This window comes from Ascaphus truei, chromosome 12 (assembly GCF_040206685.1).
Source record: "Ascaphus truei isolate aAscTru1 chromosome 12, aAscTru1.hap1, whole genome shotgun sequence".
NCBI classification, from domain to species: domain Eukaryota; kingdom Metazoa; phylum Chordata; class Amphibia; order Anura; family Ascaphidae; genus Ascaphus; species Ascaphus truei.
Genome location: NC_134494.1, coordinates 8,711,869 through 8,732,529, shown reverse-complemented (window position 1 = coordinate 8,732,529; position 20,661 = coordinate 8,711,869). Strand labels below are relative to the sequence as shown.

Below are 20,661 nucleotides of genomic sequence, written 5' to 3'. Positions count from 1 at the left end.
TGTTAAAACCCAATATTGTTATCTCCGGTTCGGTGGGTCACAGCGAGCTGAAAATTGACCACCATGGAGAGTCCCCTCCGGCATGAGGGCATGGCAATTTTTAGCCCGCTCGGCCCAACCGAACTGAATATTTTACTATGTATAAAATGTTCTAGGTTTACTGTATTTCATGCCTACTGTAAAGCATGAGGTATGCTAATGGCCAGAGGGGGCGACAGTATGTCTACAGGGAAACCACTGATCAAAGGCTCAACCCCCCAGATTGTATATACAGGGTGGAGATAGAGCAGGACATGGCTGTTAGATTAAGTGCCATAATTCACACCTAAAGTCAGAGTTTCCCTGTCCCATCTGGCAGACTTGGAGACACCAACTTTTTAGAGTGGGGCTAAGGAAATGGGCCTCTGACTAGAGGAATGCCAACCCCCTGTGGGCAGGTACTATCTTGCTTTCCACGTGAGCTGGCAGAAGGTAATTGGGTCCAAGTAATTGTCATCCAATACCTGAGTCCCAATGTTGGGATAGAGCCCAAATCCCACGATTGTAAGCTCTATGCCCATTGTCTTCGTTATTCTACCTGAATTGTTCCTGTCGCTGATTAACTGCTAGCCTGAATCCTGGGCTATTTCATTGTCCCCTTCCCAAGTGTATATATTCCGTTTGTTATTTGTCCAACATTGTGTGTCCACCTGTCTTTTAAGGAATAAAATCTCTTTATTATATCACAGTCGTAGTCAATTCAACCAAGAGTATTTGGAGTATATTATAACCCTGTGGCTACCGTGACAATGGCCAAATGCTAACAGACATAGATGATTAATTGTCAATTTAAAGTGACATATTCAATGTTGATATCCATAGCACACAAAGAAGCCATACAGCACAATCCCATTATAACGCGATCCGTTACAACACAAATCCGCTTATAACACAATGCAAGCATGGCTCCCAATTTTCGTACTTAGGAATACTTTACAACTCGATTATTGGTTATCTAAAATACTTTATTGTACAATGCATATGTAATGGGTATTCCCCCACCCAATCGCATACAGAGTGTATGTGAGGGGAAACCTATATGTTACCAGATGTGGTGCTTTACCTGTTAGGCTCACAGGAGGCCTGGGCCTCTGCCAATGAGAGCCTGGGGTGTATCCTCCTGAACAATACTATATGGTGCAGCGCCTCCACCTGCGATGGCTCCCAGCAGAGCGGGAGTTGCTCCTCGCAGGACACATACAAATGAACACATACACTGGATGTAAAATGGCAACGGTCTTTACTATATGCAGAATGTAACTTAACACATACATCAGCAATCCACAACAAGATATATGTACCACCCTCTGCAACTAGCTGGCAACTATAACCTTGCCCCTAACTGGGCTATACCCTTACACCCCCTTCCCAACCCCGTGTCCAAAGAGTCCAAGCCCACCCAAGTGTGTGAACAGGCCTGTCACGTGAGGAGCAAGTTAAAGTTGGTGCACGTGTGGAAGGTTGTAAATACCTGTCTTCGCAAAGGGTCTACCGGCGCCGCTTGGTCCAGCGCTGATCTGTACCTCCGCGTGGGATGGGGTCCAGCCGGACGTCCCACCGTAAGGACAGTCTCTGGATCAGCAACGCCACATACAGGAACATGCAGCATACACTATACTAGGTCCCTGTACCAAAGAACTGCACAGAGTCTCTCTCTCCCTGCACTAAGGAACTGCACAGGGTCTGTCACTAGGTCCCTGCCTAGCACACAGCTGAAGGGGCACAGGGTCCTTACCTAAGGGCCTGTCCCTGTGACCACCCACCCTCACTAATGGGGAGTCAGGGCCTCAACTCTAGCCTGGGGATTTCTGGCCTAGGGCAGAAGCTCGCAGCTCTCTGCCCCCCTTCTTTCCCCCTCTGTCTCCTAAGTCTCACTGACTCATGTGCTTCACAGTCTGCTTCCTGACTCTGCACACAACATTGTATCCAATAACCTGCTGCAGAGAATCTGCAAGTCTCAGTGGCTGGCTGGCTGCAGGTGACAGGGATCATAGGGCATTCCCCAGAGGCTGCTGGGAGATGTAGTCCACTCAGGACTTCTTTCCTATGGGGACCGCGTGCGCAATCTCTACTGCGCCTGTGCGAAGCTGTAATGGCCGCCGCTACGCTTAACTGCGCCTGCGCAACCTCACAGAGCTCCTGCACACTTGTAATGGCCACCGCTACCCTTGCCAATCTCTCGCGAACCTCGGCTATCTGCGCATGCGCAACCCTTCGTGCATGTGCGAGCATCAGGACCCCGACGGCGCCGGCCCAGATGGCGGCGCCAACCGGGAGAAGTCGCCGTCCCCTTCCCCCACTGCCACAGGGGTAAGGCAGGGGGCAAAGGAAGATCAGGGGAACCGGGGGTGACTCCCTTACACATACAATTGCACATTATTTCTAACGCGATGTGATTCTTTGGACCCCAAGCACAGCGTTATAAGGGAGTTGAGCTGTATTTACAAAATGCTAAGGTCCATATCACAAACTCTTTTAAGGGATTTAATATTATAATTAGCCTGACAGTTTATCTTCATATGAAAATAATACAACGTTATCACGTTTTCTCTCGTAATATAGCGTTAACTATAAGGGACATTTCTGATAATGATAGGTGTGTGAAAGATAACAATTGGTCTCTCTTTTCTTTTATTCCTCGTTTTGATGGGAGTAAGGCAAAGAAATTCTTAACATCATGTTATTGACCAGATAACGCAATGTTGCTTTACTACTGTATAACGTGATGTGAAACCTGTGCTAATGATATGTAGAACATCTTTATTGTTTGCATAAAATTAGCTTTGTGGATATGCATTAACCTCTGGGAAATTATGTCCATTCCAGTTTTAGGTAAAGTTATGTTTTGAGTCCTGATTTAATGGAGCTTTGTCCTAAATACTTTATGTACATTATGGCCCATTCATCTGATGAAATAAAGATTGAAAAGATTTCATAATAGAAATCATTTGGGTCCCAAGTATACAGGGATACTGTAACTGTAAATCTCTCCCCCCACTGTAAATTGAAAAAAGACTATGTAAGGGGTGGGTATAGAAATAAGAAATTGATTAAGCGGGAGACCTGAATCCATAAGCTCAATACTATGGACCCAGGAAGGTCTCAATATCAAAATAGATCTGGTTGCTTTTATATCATTATTTTTTATTGATCTGAGTGTGGCTTTGGGCTTTTCACATATACTGTAGGTAATTCTTTAAAGGGGATTGTGTCTTGAATTATATATATATATTTTCGTTTTGTTTGTTACAGGCATACCCCGCATTAACGTACACAATGGGCCCAGAGCATGTACAGTATGTGAAGCGACAATGTACTTAAAGTGAAGCACTACCTTTTTTCACTACGAGCCGGTATTGCTGTTCAGGACACTTTGATACTAACATTTATTTTTGTACGAGTGTTAAGTATTTCAGCATAACGTCTGGAAGTGCTGTAAATGTAATAACACATGACATTTTCTTCTAGGAAAGCTGCAGGGTGGGGGTTGGTCATAAGAAGGAGAAATATAATCTATGTAACAGCTGACTCGGATACAGCTTCTCTGACATGCTGTGGGACAAGCTGACTGTACAAGACAGTGTACTTTACACGATCTTTAACCCTTTTAATGTTTGAGGAGCCCACAGGGTTCCTCGGGCACGTTATGAGCCACTCGCACACACCACTGAGGACTCTACTCTGCTACCAGGACCGGCGCGAATGGTTTGTGTATCAGCCACAGAGAAGATGCACGTGCGCGTGCCCGATGTCCAACGTTAACCCTTCGCGGCTAGAACAAATTTGAATTCGCGCGCATTAACGGTTTTGGAATGCCGATTTCCTGGAGATTTTCTTCTTCACCTCAGTGTCGCGCGGATACCACTATAAACCGTTACTTCTTGTTTATTTATTGCGTTAGCGCATATATAAACTTTAAGTGTTAGTATAAGTTTCCCTCCGTCCCTGCGGCAGCCCAGACCCGACATGACTGAAGCAGGGGGCGTTGCGGGCGCCATGCACAGAATGCCGCCCGCCTCTTGCGGGGGTGGGGAAGCCGGTGGTAAGCTCGCGCAGTAACTGACCCTGCACTGGAAGCCCCAAACAGTGCGAACTTACTGTGACATTAGCTAGTTGTCTATTGTTAGTGTTAACGATAACAGGACAGCTGGGGAGTGAGGCAGGTGATATTGTAACCCAATGTCCCGTCAGAGAAGCACTTTGTCACTGTTGCTCCTCCCCCTCCCCTATCTCTCCTCTCTCCCCCCACCTCTATCTCCCCATCTCCCCTCCCCATCTCCCCTCCCCATCTCTCCTCCCCATCTCTCCTCCCCCTCCCCCATCTCTCCTCCCCCTCCCCCATCTCTCCTCCCCCATCTCTCCTCCCCCTACCTCTCCCCCCTCACCCTATCCTCCTATCTCTCCCCCCTCCCAGTATCTCTCCTCCCTCCCAGTATCTCTCCCCCCTCCCAGTATCTCTCCCCCCTCCCAGTATCTCTCCTCCCTCCCAGTATCTCTCCTCCCCCTCCTCATATCTCCTCCCCCTATCTCTCCTCCCCCTCCCCTATCGCCTCCTGTCTCCCCCTCCCCTATCTACTCCTCTCTCCTCCCCTCCCCCTATCTTCCCTCCCCTTTCTCTCTACTCAATCCCCTCTCCCCTCCCCTATCTCTCCCCACCTCCCTTATCTCCCTTCCCCCCTCCCCTATCTCCCTTCCCCCCTCCCCTATCTCCCGTCCCCCCCTCCCCTATCTCCCGTCCCCCCCTCCCGTCCCCCCCTCCCCTATCTCCCGTCCCACCTCCCTTATCTCCCTTCCCCACTCCCCTATCCTCCCTCCTTTATCTCCCATCCCTTCCCATCTCCCCTATCTCTCCTCCCTACTTTATCTCCCATCTCCTCCCCACTCCCCCATCTCTCCCTTCTCCCCACCCCTTTCTCTCCCTTCCCCACTCACCCTATCTCCCCTCCGAGTATATCTCCTCCCCCTATCCTCTCCCCCCCGCACTCCCTATCTCTCCCCTCCCCCATCTCTCCTCCCCGTCCCCCTGTCTCTCCTTTCCTTCCACCACCCCTCCCCTATCTGTCCCCAATCTCTCCCCCTCCCTCTTCCTCCCTTATCTCCCACCCCTTCCCCCTCCCCTCACTCCCCCTATCTCTTCCTTATCTCCCATCCCTCCCCCATCTCTCTCGCCCCTCCCCTATCTCTCCTCTCCTTCCACTATCCCCCCTTCTCCTATCTCTCCTCTCCCTCCACTATCCCCCCTTCTCCTATCTCTCCTCTCCCTCCACTATCCCCCCCTCCCCTATCTCTCCCCTCCCTCCCCCTTTCCCCTATCTCCCCTCCCCTTTCCCCTATCTCTCCCCTATCTATCCCCTTCCTCCTCCCTCCCCCTATCTCTCCCCTCCCTCCCCCCTATCTCTCCCGTCCCCCTCCACTATCTCTCCCTTCCCCCTGCCCTATCTTTCCCTCCACTATCTCCCCCCTTGCCCCTACCTCCCCCTATCTCTCCCCCTTTCCCCTATCTCTCCCTTACCCCCCTTCTTTATCTTCCCTCCCTTATCTCTCCCTTCCCCCTTCTTTATCTGCCCTCCCTTCCCCCCTCCACTATCTTCCCTCCCCTATCTCTCCCCACTCCCCTATTTCTCCCCTATCTCTGCCCTCCCTCCCCTATCTCTGCCCTCTCTCCCCTCCACTATCTCTCCCCTCCCCCACCTCCCGCTCCCTATCTCTCACCCCCTACCCCTATCTATCCCCACCCTCCTCTATCTCCCCCTTCCCCTATCTCCTCCCCTCCCTTATCTCTCCCTTCCCCCTTCTTTATCTTCCCTCCCCTGGCTCTCCCCTCCACTATCTCACCCCATCTCACCCCCTCCCACCCCTATCTATCCCCTTCACCTATCTCTCCCCTCCCTCCCTTCCCATATGTCTCCCCTCCCTCCCCCTTCCCCCATCCCTCCCCCCAATCTCTCCCATCCCTCCCCCCAATCTCTCCCCTACCTCCCCTATCTATCCCCTTCCCTCCCCCTATCTCTCTCTTCCCCCTCCACTATCTCTCCCTTCCCCCTCCCCTATCTTTCCCTCCACTATCTCCCCCCTTGCCCCTACCTCCCCCTATCTCTCTCCCTTTCCCCTATCTCTCCCCTTCCTCCCCTATCTATCCTTTCCCATCCCTCCCCTATCTCCTCTCTCCTCCCCTATCTCTCCCTCCCCCTCCCCTCCCTTATCTCTCCCTTCCCCCTTCTTTATCTTCCCTCCCTTATCTCTCCCTTCCCTTCTTTATCTGCCCTCCCTTCCCCCTCCCCTATCTTCCCTCCCCTAGCTCTCCCCTCCACCCCCCTCCCCTATCTCTCCCCACTCCCCTATTTCTCTCTCTCCTATCTCTGACCTCCCTCCCCCTATCTCTGCCGTCCCTCCCCTAGCACTCCCCTCCACTATCTCTCCCCTCCCCCACCTCCCGCTCCCTATCTCTCACCCCTACCCCTATCTATCCCCTCCCTCTATCTGCCCCCTCCCCTATCTCCTCCCCAACCTCCCCTCTCCCCCCTCCCCTATCTCTCCCTTCCCCCTTCTTTATCTTCCCTCCACTATCTCTCCCCTCTCTCTCAACCCCTCCCCCTCCCTAATCTCTCCGCCATATATCACCCTCCCCTATCTCCCCCTCACCTGTCTTTTCCCTCTCCCCCTCTCCTATCTCCCCCCTATCTCTTCTCTCCCTCCCCCCTCCATCTCTCCGTCCCCTTCCCATCTATCCCCTCCCTCCCCCCCAATCTCTCACTTCCCTCTCCTCTCTCCTGCTCATCCTCTATCTCTCCCCCTCACCTATCTCTTCCCCTCCCCTATCTCTTCTCCCCCTCCCCTATCTTTCCCCTCCCCATCTCTTCTCTCCCTCCCCTTCTATCTCCCCCTCCCTATCTATTCCCTGCCCCCTCCCCTTTCTCTCCCCTCCCTCCACCCTCCCCTATCTCTACCTTCCCCCTCCCCTATCTCTCCCTTCCTTCCTCCCCTATATGTCCCCTCCCTCCCCCCTCACCAATCTCTTCCCTCCCTCACCAATCTCTTCCCCCCCTCACCAATCTCTTCCCCCCTCACCAATCTCTTCCTCCCGCTCCTCCATCTCTCCCTTCCCTCCTCCATCTCTCCCTCCCCTTCCCTCCTCCATCTCTCTCCCTCCCCTTCCTCGTCCATCTCTCCCCCTCCCCTTTCTCCAATCTCTCCCCTTTCCTATCTCTTCCCTTTCCCTATCTCTCCCCCTCCCTCCCCTATCTCTTCCCCTCCCCTATCTTTCCCCTCCCTTATCTCCCCTCGCTCCTCCATCTCTCTTCCCTCCTCCATCTCTATCCTCTCCCTCCCCTTCCTCCTCCATCTCTCCCCTCCCACCTCCATCTCTCCCCTCCCCTATCTCTCACCTCCCCCTCCGCTTTCTCCAATCTCTCCCCTTTCCTATCTCTTCCCTTTCCCCTCCCCCTCCCTTATCTCCCCTCCCTTCACCCATCTCTCCCTTCCTTCCCCTATCTCTCCCCTCCCTCCCCTATCTCTCCCCCTCCCTCATCTCTTCCCCTACCATATCTCTCCCCTATCTCTTCCCCTCCCCTATTCCTCCCCTATCTTTCCCCTCCCTCCCCCTCCCTTATCTCCCCTCCCTTCCCCATCTCCCCCCTCCCCATCTATCCCCTCACCTATCTCTCCTCCCTTATCTCTCCACCCTCCCCTATCTATTCCTCCCCTATCTCTTCTCCCTCCCCTCCCCATATCTCTCTTCCCCCTATCTCTCCTTCCTCCCCTATCCCTCTCTCTCCCCATCCCCTATCTCCCCCGTCTCTAACCCTCTCCTATCTCCTCCCTCCCCCATTTCTCCCCCTTCCCCTATCTCTCCCTCCCCCTCCCATATATCTCCACCTCCCTCCCCTATTTCTCCCCTCCCTATATCTCCTATTCCTCCCCTATCTTTTCCCTCTCCCTCCCCATCTCTCCCCTCCCTTATCTTCCCTCCCTTCACCCCCCTATCTCTCTCTCCCCCTCCCTTCCTCCCCTATCTCTCCCCCTCCCTCTCTCCCCTCCTATCCCTCCCCTCCCCATCTCTCCTATTCCTCCCCTATCTTTTCCCTCCCTCTCCCCTCCCTTCCCCCATCTCTCCCCTCCCTCCCCATCTCTCCCCTCCCCCCCCTCCCTTATCTCTCCCTTCCCCCTCTCTTATCTTCCCTTCTTTCCCCCCTTCTCCATACTCTCCCCTCCCTCCCCTATCTCTCTCCCCCTCCCCTATCTCTTCTCTCCCTCCCCCTCCTCTATCTCTCCCTCCCCCCTCCCCTTGCTCTCCCCTCCCTCCACCCTCCCCTATCTCTCCCCCCTCCCCTATCTCTCCCTTCCTCCCTCCCCTATATGTCCCCTCCCTCCCCCCTCACCAATCTTTTCCCCCCTCACCAATCTCTTCCCCCCCTCACCAATCTCTTCCCCCCTCACCAATCTCTTCCCCCCGCTTCTCCATCTCTCCCTTCCCTCCTCCATCTCACTCCCTCTCTCCCTCCCCTTCCTCCTCCATCTCTCCCCTCCCCCTCCCCTTTCTCCAATCTCTCCCCTTTCCTATCTCTTCCCTTTCCCCTCCCCCTCCCTTCCCCCATCTCTCCCCTCCCTCCCCCCTCTCTTATCTCCCCCCCTCCCTCCTCTATCTCTTCCCCTCCCTTATCTCCCATCTCTCTTCTCTCCTCCATCTCTCTCCTCTCCCTCCCCTTCCTCCTCCATCTCTCCCCTCCCCTATCTCTCACCTCCCCCTCCGCTTTCTCCAATCTCTCCCCTTTCCTATCTCTTCCCTTTCCCCTCCCCCTCCATTATCTCCCCTCCCTTGCCCCATCTCTCCCCTCCTTCCCCCATCTCTCCCCTCCCTCCCCTATCTCTCCCCCTCCCTCATCTCTTCCCCTCCCATATCTCTCCCCCTCCCTCCCCTATCTCTTCCCCTCCCCTATTCCTCCCCTATCTTTCCCCTCCCTCCCCCTCCCTTATTTTCCCTCCCTTCCCCAACTCTCCCCTCCCTCCCCCTCCCCATCTATCCCCTCACCTATCTCTCCCCCTATCTCTCCACCCTCCCTTATCTATTCCTCCCCTATCTCTTCTTCCTCCCCTCCCCATATCTTCCCTCCCCCATCTCTTCCCCCTATCTCTCCTTCCTCCCCCATCCCTCTCTCTCCCCCTCCCCTATCTCCCCCCCTGTCTCTAACCCTCCCATATCTCCTCCCTCCACCATTTCTCCCCCTTCCCCTATCTCTCCCTCACCCCTCCCATACAGTATATCTCCACCTCCCTCCCTATCTCTCCTCTCCCCATATCTCCTATTCCTCCCCTATCTTTTCCCCCCCTCTCCCTCCCCATCTCTCCCCTCCCTTCCCCCCTATCTCCCCTCCCCATCTCTCCTATTCCTCCCCTATCTTTTCCCTCCCTTATCTCTCCCCTCCCTCCCCATCTATCCCCTCCCTCCCCCTCCCTTATCTCTCCCTTCCCCCCTCTCTTATCTTCCCTCCTTTCCCCCTTCTCCATACTCTCCCCTCCCTCCCCTATCTCTCTCCCCCTCCCCTATCTCTTCTCTCCCTCCCCCTCCTCTATCTCTCCCTCCCCCCTCCCCTTGCTCTCCCCTCCCTCCTCCACCCCCTATCTCTCCTCCCTCCCCTATCTCTCCCCAGTGCCCTATCTCTCCCCACTCCCCTATCTATGCCCTCCCTCTCCCTATCTCTCCCCTCCCACACCTCCCGCCGCCTCTATCTCTCACCCCCTCCCTCCCCTATCTCTGCCCCTCCCCTATTCTCCCCACTCCCCTATCTCTCCCCACTCCCCTATCTCTCCCCTCCCTCCCCTATCTCTCCCCTCCACTATCTCTCCCCTTCCCCTCTCCCTATCTCTCCCCTCCACTATCTCTCTCCCTCCCCATCTCTCCCTTATCTCTCACCCCCTACCACCCCTATCTCTCCCCTTCCCATATCTCTCCCCACTCCCCTATCTCTCCCCTCTCTCCCTTCCCTCACCCATATCTGTCCCCTCCTCCCCAATTCTTCCCCTATCTTTCCCTCCCTAATCTCCCCTCCCATCTCTTCCATCCCTCCCCTCTCCCCTAGCTATCTCTCCCTCCCTTATCTCTCCTCCTCCCCATCCCTTATCTCTTCCCCATATATCTCCCTCCCCCATTTCTCCCCCTATCTCTCTCCCCCTCCTCTATCTCTCCACCTCCTCACCTGTCTTTTCCCCCTCCCCACCCTCCCTATCTCTCCCCTACCTTCCCCCCTCGCCCCCTCCCCACCCTCCCCTATCTCTCTCCCTCCCTTATCTCTCCCCTCCCCATCTCTCCCCTCACTCCCCCTATCTCTCCCTTTCCTCCCCCCTATCTCCCACTTCCCTCTCCTCTATCTCTCCGACCCCTATCTATTCCCTCCCCCCCCTCCCCTTTCTCTCCCCTCCCCATCTCTCCCTTCCCCCCTCCTCTATATCTCCCATCCCTCCACCCCTCCCCTATCTCTCCCCTCCCCTATCTCTTTCCCCCCTCCCCTATCTCTTTCCCCCCCTATCTCTTCCCCTCCCTCCTCCATCTCTCCCATCCTCCATCTATCCCCTCCCCTATCTCTCCCCTCTCTCACCTCCCCCTCCCCTTTCTCCAATCTCTCCCGCCTCCCTATCTCTCCCCCTCCCCTATCTCTCCCCTCCCTTCACCCATCTCCCCCCTCCCCTATATCTCACCCTCCCCTATCTCTCCCCCCTCCCTCTTTCCTATCCTATCTCTCCCCTCCCCATCTCTCCTATTTCTCTCCTATTCCTCCCCTATCTTTCTCCTCCCTCCACATCTCCCCTCCCTACCCATTTATCCCCTCCCTCCTCCCTCTCCATCTCTCCCCTCCCTCCCCCTCCCCTATCTCTCTTCCCCTCCCATATCTCTCCTCCCTCCCTTATCTCCTCCCTTCTCCCATATCGCCCCCTTCCACTATCTCTCCCCCCCTCCCCTATCTCTCCCCTCTCCTATCTCTCCCGTCCCTCCTCCCCTATTCCTCCCCTGATCCCCCCCCTAATCTACCCTCCCTTACCCATCTCTCCCCTATCTCTCACCTCCCCTATCTATCCCCCCCTCCCCTGTCTCTCCACCCCCCTTCCCTCCCTCCCTATCTCCTCCCCCACCTCCCGCTCCCTATCTCTCACCACCTACCCCTATTTATCCCCTCCCTCCTCTATCTCCCCCCTCCCCTATCTCCTCTCCAACCTCCACCTCCCCTATCTCTTCCCCTCCCTTATCTCTCCCTTCCCCCTTCTTTATCTTCCCTCCCTTCCCCCTCCCCTATCTTCCATCCCCTGGCTCTCCCCCCTCCCCTATCTCTCCCCTCCCCCACCTCCCCATCTCTCCCCTATCTCTCACCCCCTCCCACCCCTATCTATCCCCTTCACCTATCTCTCCCTTCCCTCCCTTCCCCTATGTCTCCCCTCCCTCCCCCTTCCCCCATCTCTCTCATCCCTCCCCCATCTCTCCCATCCCTCCCCCTCCCCCATCTCTACCATCCCTCCACCCAATCTCTCCCTTCCCTCAACCCTATCTGTCCCCTCCCTCCTCCCCAATTCTTCCCCTATCTTTCCCCTCCCTCCCCCCTCCCTAATCTCCCCTCCCTTCTCCCATCTCTCCCTCCCCCTCCCCTAGCTATCTCCCCCTCCCTAATCTCTCCCCTATCTCTCTCCACCCTCCCATATCTCTCCCCCTCACCTGTCTTTTCCCCCTCCCCACCCTCCCCTATCTCTCCAACTCCCTTATCTCTCTCCCCTATCTCTTCTCTCCCTCCCCCCTCCATCTCTCCCCCCCTTCCATCTCTCCCCTCCCCCCCAATCTCTCCCTTCCCTCCTCCTATCTCTCCCTTTCCTCCCCCCTATCTCCCACTTCCCTCTCCTCTCTCCTGCTCCTCCTCTATCTCTCCCCCTCACCTATCTCCCCCCCTCCCCTGTCTCTCTCTCCCACTCCCCTATCTCTCCTCTCCCTCCCCATCCCCTATCTCTTCCCTCCCCTATCTCTCCCCCTCCCCTATCTCTCTCCCCCCCTCCCCTATCTCTCTCCCCCCTCCCCTTTCTCTCCCCTCCCTCCACCCTCCCCTATCTCTCCCTTCCCCCTCCCCTATCTCTCCCTTCCTCCCTCCCCTATATGTCCCCTCCCTCCCCCCTCACCAATCTCTTCCCCCCCTCCCCAATCTCTTCCCCCTCACCAATCTCTTCCCCCCTCACCAATCTCTCCCTTCCCTCCTCCATCTCTCTCCCTCCTCTCTCCTCTCCCTCCCCTTCCTCCTCCACCTCTCCCCTCCCTCCTCCATCTCTCCCCTCCCCTATCTCTCACCTCCCCCTCCCCTTTCTCCAATCTCTCCCCTTTCCTATCTCTTCCCTTTCCCCTCCCCCTCCCTTATCTCCCCTCCCCTATCTTTCCCCTCCCTCCCCGCCACCTTATCTCCCCTCCCTTCCCCATCTCTCCCCTCCCTCCCCCTCCCCATCTATCCCCTCCCCTATCTCTCCTCCTCCCTTATCTCTCCACCCTCCCCTATCTATTCCACCCCTATCTCTTCTCCCTCCCCTCCCCATATCTCCCCTCCCCCATCTCTTCCCCCTCTCCCCCTATCTCTCCTTCCTCCCCTATCTCCCCCCTGTCTCTAACCCTCCCCCCTCCCCGATCTCTCCCCCTTCCCCTATCTCTCCCTCCCCCTCCCATATATCTCTCCCTCCCCTCCCCATATCTCCTATTCCTCCCCATATCTTTTCCCTCTCCCCTCCCCATCTCTCCCCTCCCTTATCTTCCATCCCTTCACCCCCCCATCTCTCCCCCTCCCTTCCTCCCCTATCTCTCCCCCTCCCTCTCTCCTATTCCTCCCCTATCTTTTCCCTCCCTCTCCCCTCCCTTCCCCCATCTCTCCCCTCCCTCCCCATCTCCCTCCCCTCCCCTATCTCTCCTCCATCCCCTATCTCTCCTCCCTCCCCTATCTCTCTCCACTCATCTATCTCTCCCCACTCCCCTATCTATGCCCTCCCTCTCCCTATCTCTCCCCTCCACTATCTCTCCACTCCCACACCTCCCCCTCCCCATCTCTCCCCTATATCTCACCCCCCCCTCCCCTATCTCTCCCCACTCCCTATCTCTCTCCCTCTCCCCTATCTCTCTCCCCCTCCCCTATCTCTCCCCCTCTCCCTATCTCTCCCCTCCACTATCTCTCCCCCCCTCCCCATCTCTCCCCTATCTCTCACCCCCTACCACCCCTATCTCTCCCCACTCCCCTATCTCCCCCACTCCCCTATCTCTCCCGTCCCTCTCCCCTATCTCTCCCTTCCCTCACCCCTATCTGTCCCCTCCTCCCCAATTCTTCCCCTATCTTTCCCTCCCTAATCTCCCCTCCCTTCTCCCATCTCTTCCATCCCTCCCCTCTCCCCTAGCTATCTCTCCCTCCCTTATCTCTCCTCCTCCCCATCCCTTATCTCTTCCCCGTATGTCTCCCTCCCCCATTTCTCCCCCTATCTCTCTCCCCCTCCTCTATCTCTCCACCTCCTCACCTGTCTTTTCCCCCTCCCCACCCTCCCTATCTCTCCCTATCCCTCCCTCTGCCCTACCTTCCCCCCTCCCCTATCTCTCTCCCTCCCCCCTCCCCTATCTCCCTTCCCCATCTCTCCCCTCACTCCCCCCCAATCTCTCCCCTCACTCCCCCTATCTTTCCCTTTCCTCCCCCCTATCTCCCACATCCCTCTCCTCTATCTCTCCGACCCCTGTCTATTCCCTCCCCCCCTCCCCTTTCTCTCCCCTCCTTCCCACCTCCCCTATCTCTCCCTTCCCCCTCCTCTATATCTCCCATCCCTCCACCCCTCCCCTATCTCTCCCCTCCCCTATCTCTTTCCCCCCTCCTCCATCTCTCCCATCCTCCATCTCTCCCCTCTCACCTCCCTTTCTCCAATCTCTCCCCCTCCCCTATCTCTCCCCTCCCCTATCTCCCCCCTCCCTTCCCCCATCTCCCACCTCCCCTATCTCTCCCCTCTCCCCTTTCCTATCTCTCCCCCTTCTCTCCCATATCTCTGTTCCCTATCTCTCCCCTCCCCATCTCTCCTATTTCTCTCCTATTCCTCCCCATATCTTTCCCCTCCCTCCCCATCTCCCCTCCCTACCCATTTATCCCCTCCCTCCTCCCTCCCCATCTCTCCTCTCCCTCCCCTATCCCCCTTCCCCTCCCATATCTCTCCTCCCTCCCTTATCTCCTCCCCTCTCCCATATCTCCCCCTTCCACTATCTCTCCCCCTTCCATTATCTCTCCCCCTCACCTATCTATCCCCTCCTTCCTGCCCTATTCCTCCCCTGACCCCTACCTAATCTCCCCTCCCTTACCCATCTCTCCCCTCCCTCCCCTATCTCTCCCCCTCTCCTGTCTCTCCACCCCCCCTCCTCTATCTCCTCCCCTCCCCCATATCTCCCTCTTTCCTTATCTCTCACCTCTCCCCTATCTCTCCCCCTTCCCCCCTCTCCCCCCTCCCCTTTCTCCCCCCTCCCCTCCCTATCTCTCCCCTCCCACTCTCCCCTATCTCTCCCCCCTCTCCCCTATCTCTCCCCCGTCCCCCCTCTCCCCTATCTCTCCCCTATCTCCCCAGTTTATTTATTGTATTACATTTATATTTTATTAGAATTACTCCTTGTTACATATGTAGCTCTCTTTCCACCTAGTGTAAAGAGTCTACCAGTGCTGGCATTACCTGTTGGCACGCAGAGGTCCCAAGCCTCCGCCACGGGGAGCCCGGTGTGATATAACAACAATCTCGGTGCAGTGCCTCCACCTGAGAGGGATCCCAACGTAGTGGGAGGAGCCCCTCACAGGAACCCAAAGATACTAATACACACACTCTGTATAAAATAACAATAGCCTTTACTTACAGTAGGACTATGCATAAACAGTAATGAGAATAACAATGTTACTGGTTACAGCTACCCATCAAGCCTCACACGGCCGTATCCCGCCACTATGTAACCCACACCGTATCCACAGTACCTGACGGGGCCCTCGGGCACCCGACCACCCTGGTGTCCACAAGAATATAACCCCCACCCTTATATGTGGTCAGCGCTGCCACTATGGTGTGTGTTAATTGGTTGGTGCACTTAGTGAGGTAGGTACCTGCCGGGTACTCCAGCACCTGGGTGCGCCACCTGGTAGCTGTGCAGGATCCACTGGTCCAGCGATGGCGTCTGCCTCTGTGATGGGTCCTCCGCGTGGGTGGTATCCAGTTGGAGTGTCCCACATACAGATTGTTCTGGAACCAAAGGGAGTACGCTGGGTAATGAATGGTCAGACAGCTTTACTAGTTCCCTTTACAAGCACCACAAGTTCTTTATCTTTTCTTCACTTTATTGAAAAGCAGCAGATTACAAAGTTACCTGTAGATGGTGTAGCGAGAGACAGCTTCTCTACAATAATAGTGCTTGATAGTAAGGACAAAAAAAGTAAAAACGATACTCTTACCTAGAGCTGTGGGATGAGTAGTGTTTGCTTAGCCTGCTGAGATTGAAATAAAGCAAAATGGAGTGTGTCTCACAGGAACAGAGCCTGGGCTAAGGAAACTGTGAATACAGGCAGGGGGTAATGGGACAGTCCACTAGGCCAGGGGAATAACAGGGGTTGTCATAGCAACCACTTAAGGAGGCTAGAAGATAGAGAAGAAACAAATGTATCCTTTTCACTTGCACTGGGAATAATTGAAGGGGAAAGTGCTACTACATAAGGGGCCAGCAGGCAGAGCTGCAAAAAAGGGAAAAAAGGAACAGAACTATGATTCTTGTTCCATGACACAGTCTCTATACCTTGCAGGGTGATCTGATCCCAGACCACAATCCTCAGTGTTGCTCAGCGTTGCAGCTGTGTCCCTGAACTTAAGCAGCTAATGGGGCAGTGTCCCTACCTAAGGGGCATGTCCCTGTAGCAGCCACAATCTTGATATAGAAGTCGGGCCTAGCTGTGGCCTATCAGAGGGTCTCTGGCCTAGTGCAGGGGCTATAGACACCCTGCACATACAAAATCCCCTATCTGTCCCCCAGCTCCGACTAATGTGGTCCTGACGCGCCAAACTATCCAGGGGAAGCTGCAGCCCTGTTGGCTCTCGCGCGACATGTGACCTGCCCCCGAGGCTCCTGGGATATGTAGTCCCAGCACGGAGCCTCTTCCTATTAGCCGCCGTTCACGCGCTTGCCACTGCGCATGTGCAACTTTGTTCCGAGCCACCGTACCTGCCGCACTCACTGCATATGAGCAAGATGGCGGCGCCCTACACCAAGATCCTGCGGAGCCTCATGTGAGCCCATCGCCAACCCACAACCTCCCGCACAACCTTCCACACCTAGCCTGAGTGTGCGCATGCAACCGGAGGTAAGGGGGTCCAAGGGGAACCCTGCTATACTCCCCCTGGTGAAAACCCCAACGTCCCCTCTAGGGACAACATATGACTATGTACATAAGTTTACACAATAAAAATGCATTCACCAATACAACTTAACATAATCAATGACTTTATATTAAACTATGTAATTCAGTGAACATGGCGATTACAGATCTCACTTTAGTGCATTCCCACTGCTGAGCCTCATAATGGGGTACCCCAATTTGGCCGTAAGCCATCTTTGTTGGAGGATGCCAGTATCTTTGGCTCCGTCGAAGCGGGTCTTCAGCAACTCCCTCGGGGGAGTAATAGGCATAGTCCTGGGGCTCAGCCTCCTCCCTTGAGGGGAGTAATGTCTCTGAACAGTCTCTTTAGGGCACAAAGCACGAGCTCTGCAGATCCAGAGGCTGACTTGTTGGAGCCACCCTAGTAGGCGTTTGTCGACGGAGCCCTTTACCCATAGCTCCTCCGGGAGATGCTCCTTGAATTCAAGGGTCCCTTTGAGAGGGTCCTCCATAGGATCCTCGATAGTCTCATTAGGATCCACAGAGTCGTTAGAGTTTTCAGAGGTGGTATTATTTACAGTCTCTTGACCAACCTCTGATGGATTCGGCTCACCATCCAGGGGTGTAACCGGTATTTTGGGCTCATCATCTCCTACTTGTGGGATGGGGAGCAAATGATTCCGGTGCTATACCTTTACCCGGCCATCCGCGTCTGAAAGGAAAATCCGTTATTTCCTCCCCTGGCTTCAGCACCGAGAGGAACCTTTCCCCTGCCAGGTACACTGAAGCCTTGTGACTGGATACTACACCATCTGCACCCGTTTGCAGCAGACTCCCCCGGAGAAGTTTTTCACGCCCTGCAACTGTTATCTCCGGTCTTCGGTGAACTTTTCAGGCCTGGGAGACGAACAAAATGAAACGTAACGCACGCCAGGTTTCAAATCCTTTGTCTCTATTTATTACTCATAGGGTAATGATTTTTATACAGAAGAAAAAAAAGATTGGTTAGAGGCGTAACATAGGCGTGTCTTGGGCGTATACTAGGTGTGTCTTGGGCATAGCTTTGATTAGAGGCGTGATTTAGGGGCAGGACATATTAGTGGCGTGACTTTTGAGACGTTTCCTTTTCAATACAAGCAATGTTCCGAATACATAGCTTATTCATTGTCTGTTATCAAAAGAGACCTTGAGTCTTAGCAACTTTATTTCACTACTTTGCTTCTTGCAGAGAACCATTCTATTATATTCTACTAAAACACCAGGAAATTGACCTCACAAAAGTATCTAGTAATATCCTGGCCAGGGAGAATGAAATGCAATTTAGCAGAGAAACTGAGTGCATTCAGGAATTAGGTATAGAAGGGGTGAAGGCGGTCACAGCAAAAGAAGTCCAGCCCAGGAACAAGTGAAATTAAAATCAGCTTTAATATTACATGCTGTACATCACAGAAGGGGCACTCTGACGCGTTTTGTCCTTCTCCAGAACTTTATCAAAGAGTTTTTTTCTTTACACTTAATATACACTGGCGACACACTTTATTCGAGCTTGGCTAGTCCCACGAATTCGGGTATACCCGGGTGTATTGAGGTTTGTGACTGTTTTCTGCCCGAGTGCATTGAGTTATTTTCCAAGCAGGGATTGAAGCATTTTATTCCCGCTGGCTGCAATACTGCACAGTATATATATATATACTGCATTACAATTCATGAATTTATGCCATCTGGTAGACACGCGAAGCATTGCAGCCTATTAAATCCTAATCATTATCATTTAACAGATCAGCCGCCCATCAGCCAGGCATGAACCCAGGCTGGGAAGGCAAACGCAACGGGGCTTGTCAGAGGTGAGGAGCGGCGCATTCCAGGTATCTGCCAGGTACATACCGGGTATTTGCTCGAATAAAGTGTGTCGGTGCAGTACTTGACTTTGGCAGCATCAGTTATTTTGGGTTCACTCCCATATTTTTTAGTGCATTCAGGAATTATATTTCAGCAAAAGGCTGACTCCAGAATCTTAACTAGTTATGACCAGACAAAATGGAAGCTTAACATGACTGCAGACTCTGGCCTGACATACTGGTCCTAACAATCCCTCCTTTTTGTTCTCTAAAAGAACAAATACCCTTACTAGGTACGCTTCTCTATGACTATGGCCTTATGGGGACCAATAGTATCATAGACTCTGTTCATGGCCACATATGAATTATTAGTTGCATACATGGCGTGAGATGAAACTGAAGGTTTCCTTGAGACAAATGAAAGCATTGTACACTTAGCACAGTGAAAAATAACAAAAATTGCTGCGATTATACTAATCACTACAATAAAACCATAGAGAATTTTCATACCCAATTCTCCGATCCAACTAGTGAGTCCTGACATCCAATTTAAGCTAGGGCCTGAGGATTCTTTACGCATCCTTGCCTGAATTTCCTGTAACTTATCCATATCTTTATGAATAGCGCCAGACTCATCCTCAATATAGGCACAGCACTTCTGTCCTACAAGTTTACAAACACCTCCTTGTGAGGCTAGCAGATAATCAAGAGCCATTCTATTCTGTAATAATACTGTTCGGATCTGCTCTTGTTCATTAGTCAGACGGATAATAGCATCACTTGTCTGATTAAGAGCATCATTAATATTTACCATAACATCACTTAATTTAGAATAGAGATCCATAACACCTAAACTAGGTATAAAAACCCCAGCTGCAATGCGGGTTGGACTAATGGTCCTGGTCAGATCTTTTCGATTTCTCAGCTTCCCTTGGGGTAACGTGTCAGATACATAGAAAGTGGGAAGAATGAATCCCAGATAACAAAGGGCAGTGTGATTGCAGGGTACAATCTTAGTGGCCCACATGCCACACAACCAATAGAGATATATATATATATATATATCATTAAATATTTCTATAGATTAGAAAATGGCTTACATCTCAATATGTCACATAATCTAAGGGTCAGCTATTTGTGAGAATTGGTGGGGGTTAATTTCTGCCAAGAGCGACTGCACAAACATTCTTCTTGCACACATCTTTCATACTGCATTTACTCAGAATGGCAAAACGGACCAAGATGGCTGCTATGGTCACAATGGCTGACGGGATCCTTTCCTTGTGGTTGACTCACTTCCCTTTGTGACCTCCCACCTTCCTCATATCCAGTCTTCTCAGTCCCCCCATATCCTTAAGAGTCAGTCTATTTAAAGAACAGAACAGTTAACCATTTCATAGTCCTGATGGACCAAGATGTCCAAGTTGTGCATAACTGCATTCCTTTCTTTTCCGGCCATTATATCAGCCCAGTTGATTTCTTCTTTGGTCTCTTCTTCTGGGGGACTGGCGACATCATCACCGCAGAGAGGCATAGCGTCGGTGGGGGTTGCAACGCACTTCTGGATCAGAGTTTTGCTGTACTTAATACATAGAGAGCAATGAGTAGGACAAACACACACATACAAAAACATTCGCTAGCTTCGCTCAAAGCAAATCAATCCAACCACCAAGTCCCCATGGTCCCTAAATCCTGGATAAATACACAACATTGCGCTTTAACTAGGGCGCATACATGCCCCTCCTTTTGAGGCTAAAATATAGTCCAGAGCTATTTTTATTCTGCGGGGTCATTAATTTAAACTAAACCTATTCTTGGTTAAGTGAGTAAATGTCTGTGGCTGTATGATTTAGGATATCCCTGTAAACCTGTCATACAGTAACCCAACTCCTACATTTGGGAATAAATTCCCTGAAACTTATTCTTCCCATAGACTACTTTTTAGCACTTGTGTATTGGGTGCATCTCTTCTGTTTCTAACTACCTGTGAGCAATTAACATAACCGTGTGTTTGACTGATAAAGCATTCTCCCACCGGGATATCATTCTGCAGGGAGATTCTATTAACCTATAAATCCAAACAAAATAAACAAAGTTAAACAAATAATACCTTATACTATTTTGTCATCCTTATGGGACGCCACTTACACAAACATAATGGAGCATACCTTGTAACTGAAAAATAATAAAAACCTGTAAAAATAAAAAGTTCAAAGTTCGTGTGTTGAGGCCTGGACATTTTTGCCTATGACCTTTTTCCCTTGATGATTAGTGGTCGGAGAGTATTGTGTCCATCAAAACACTTATTTGCAGGCGCTGTGTCTGTCTTTATTAGCTGTTTGTGCTTAGGCTGGCACCATTTTGACGTGCTTGATGTGTATCCATGATGATAAGAAATTTTTACTGCA

General features: G+C 52.9%; 1 protein-coding gene across 4 annotated transcripts in view; it reads left to right on the top strand.

Moving 5' to 3' along the window:
* The first annotated feature begins 3,856 nt into the window (after positions 1-3,856).
* The window catches only part of LOC142463887 (tesmin-like), a 365,821-nt gene continuing 349,016 nt past the window's right edge, over positions 3,857-20,661 (top strand). For all 4 annotated transcript variants that reach the window (XM_075566708.1, XM_075566710.1, XM_075566707.1 and 1 more), the window contains exon 1: positions 3,857-4,081. In XM_075566708.1, the coding sequence (XP_075422823.1) occupies positions 4,006-4,081 (76 nt within the window). In that variant the 5' untranslated portion in view covers positions 3,857-4,005. The remainder of the gene's footprint in view (positions 4,082-20,661) is intronic.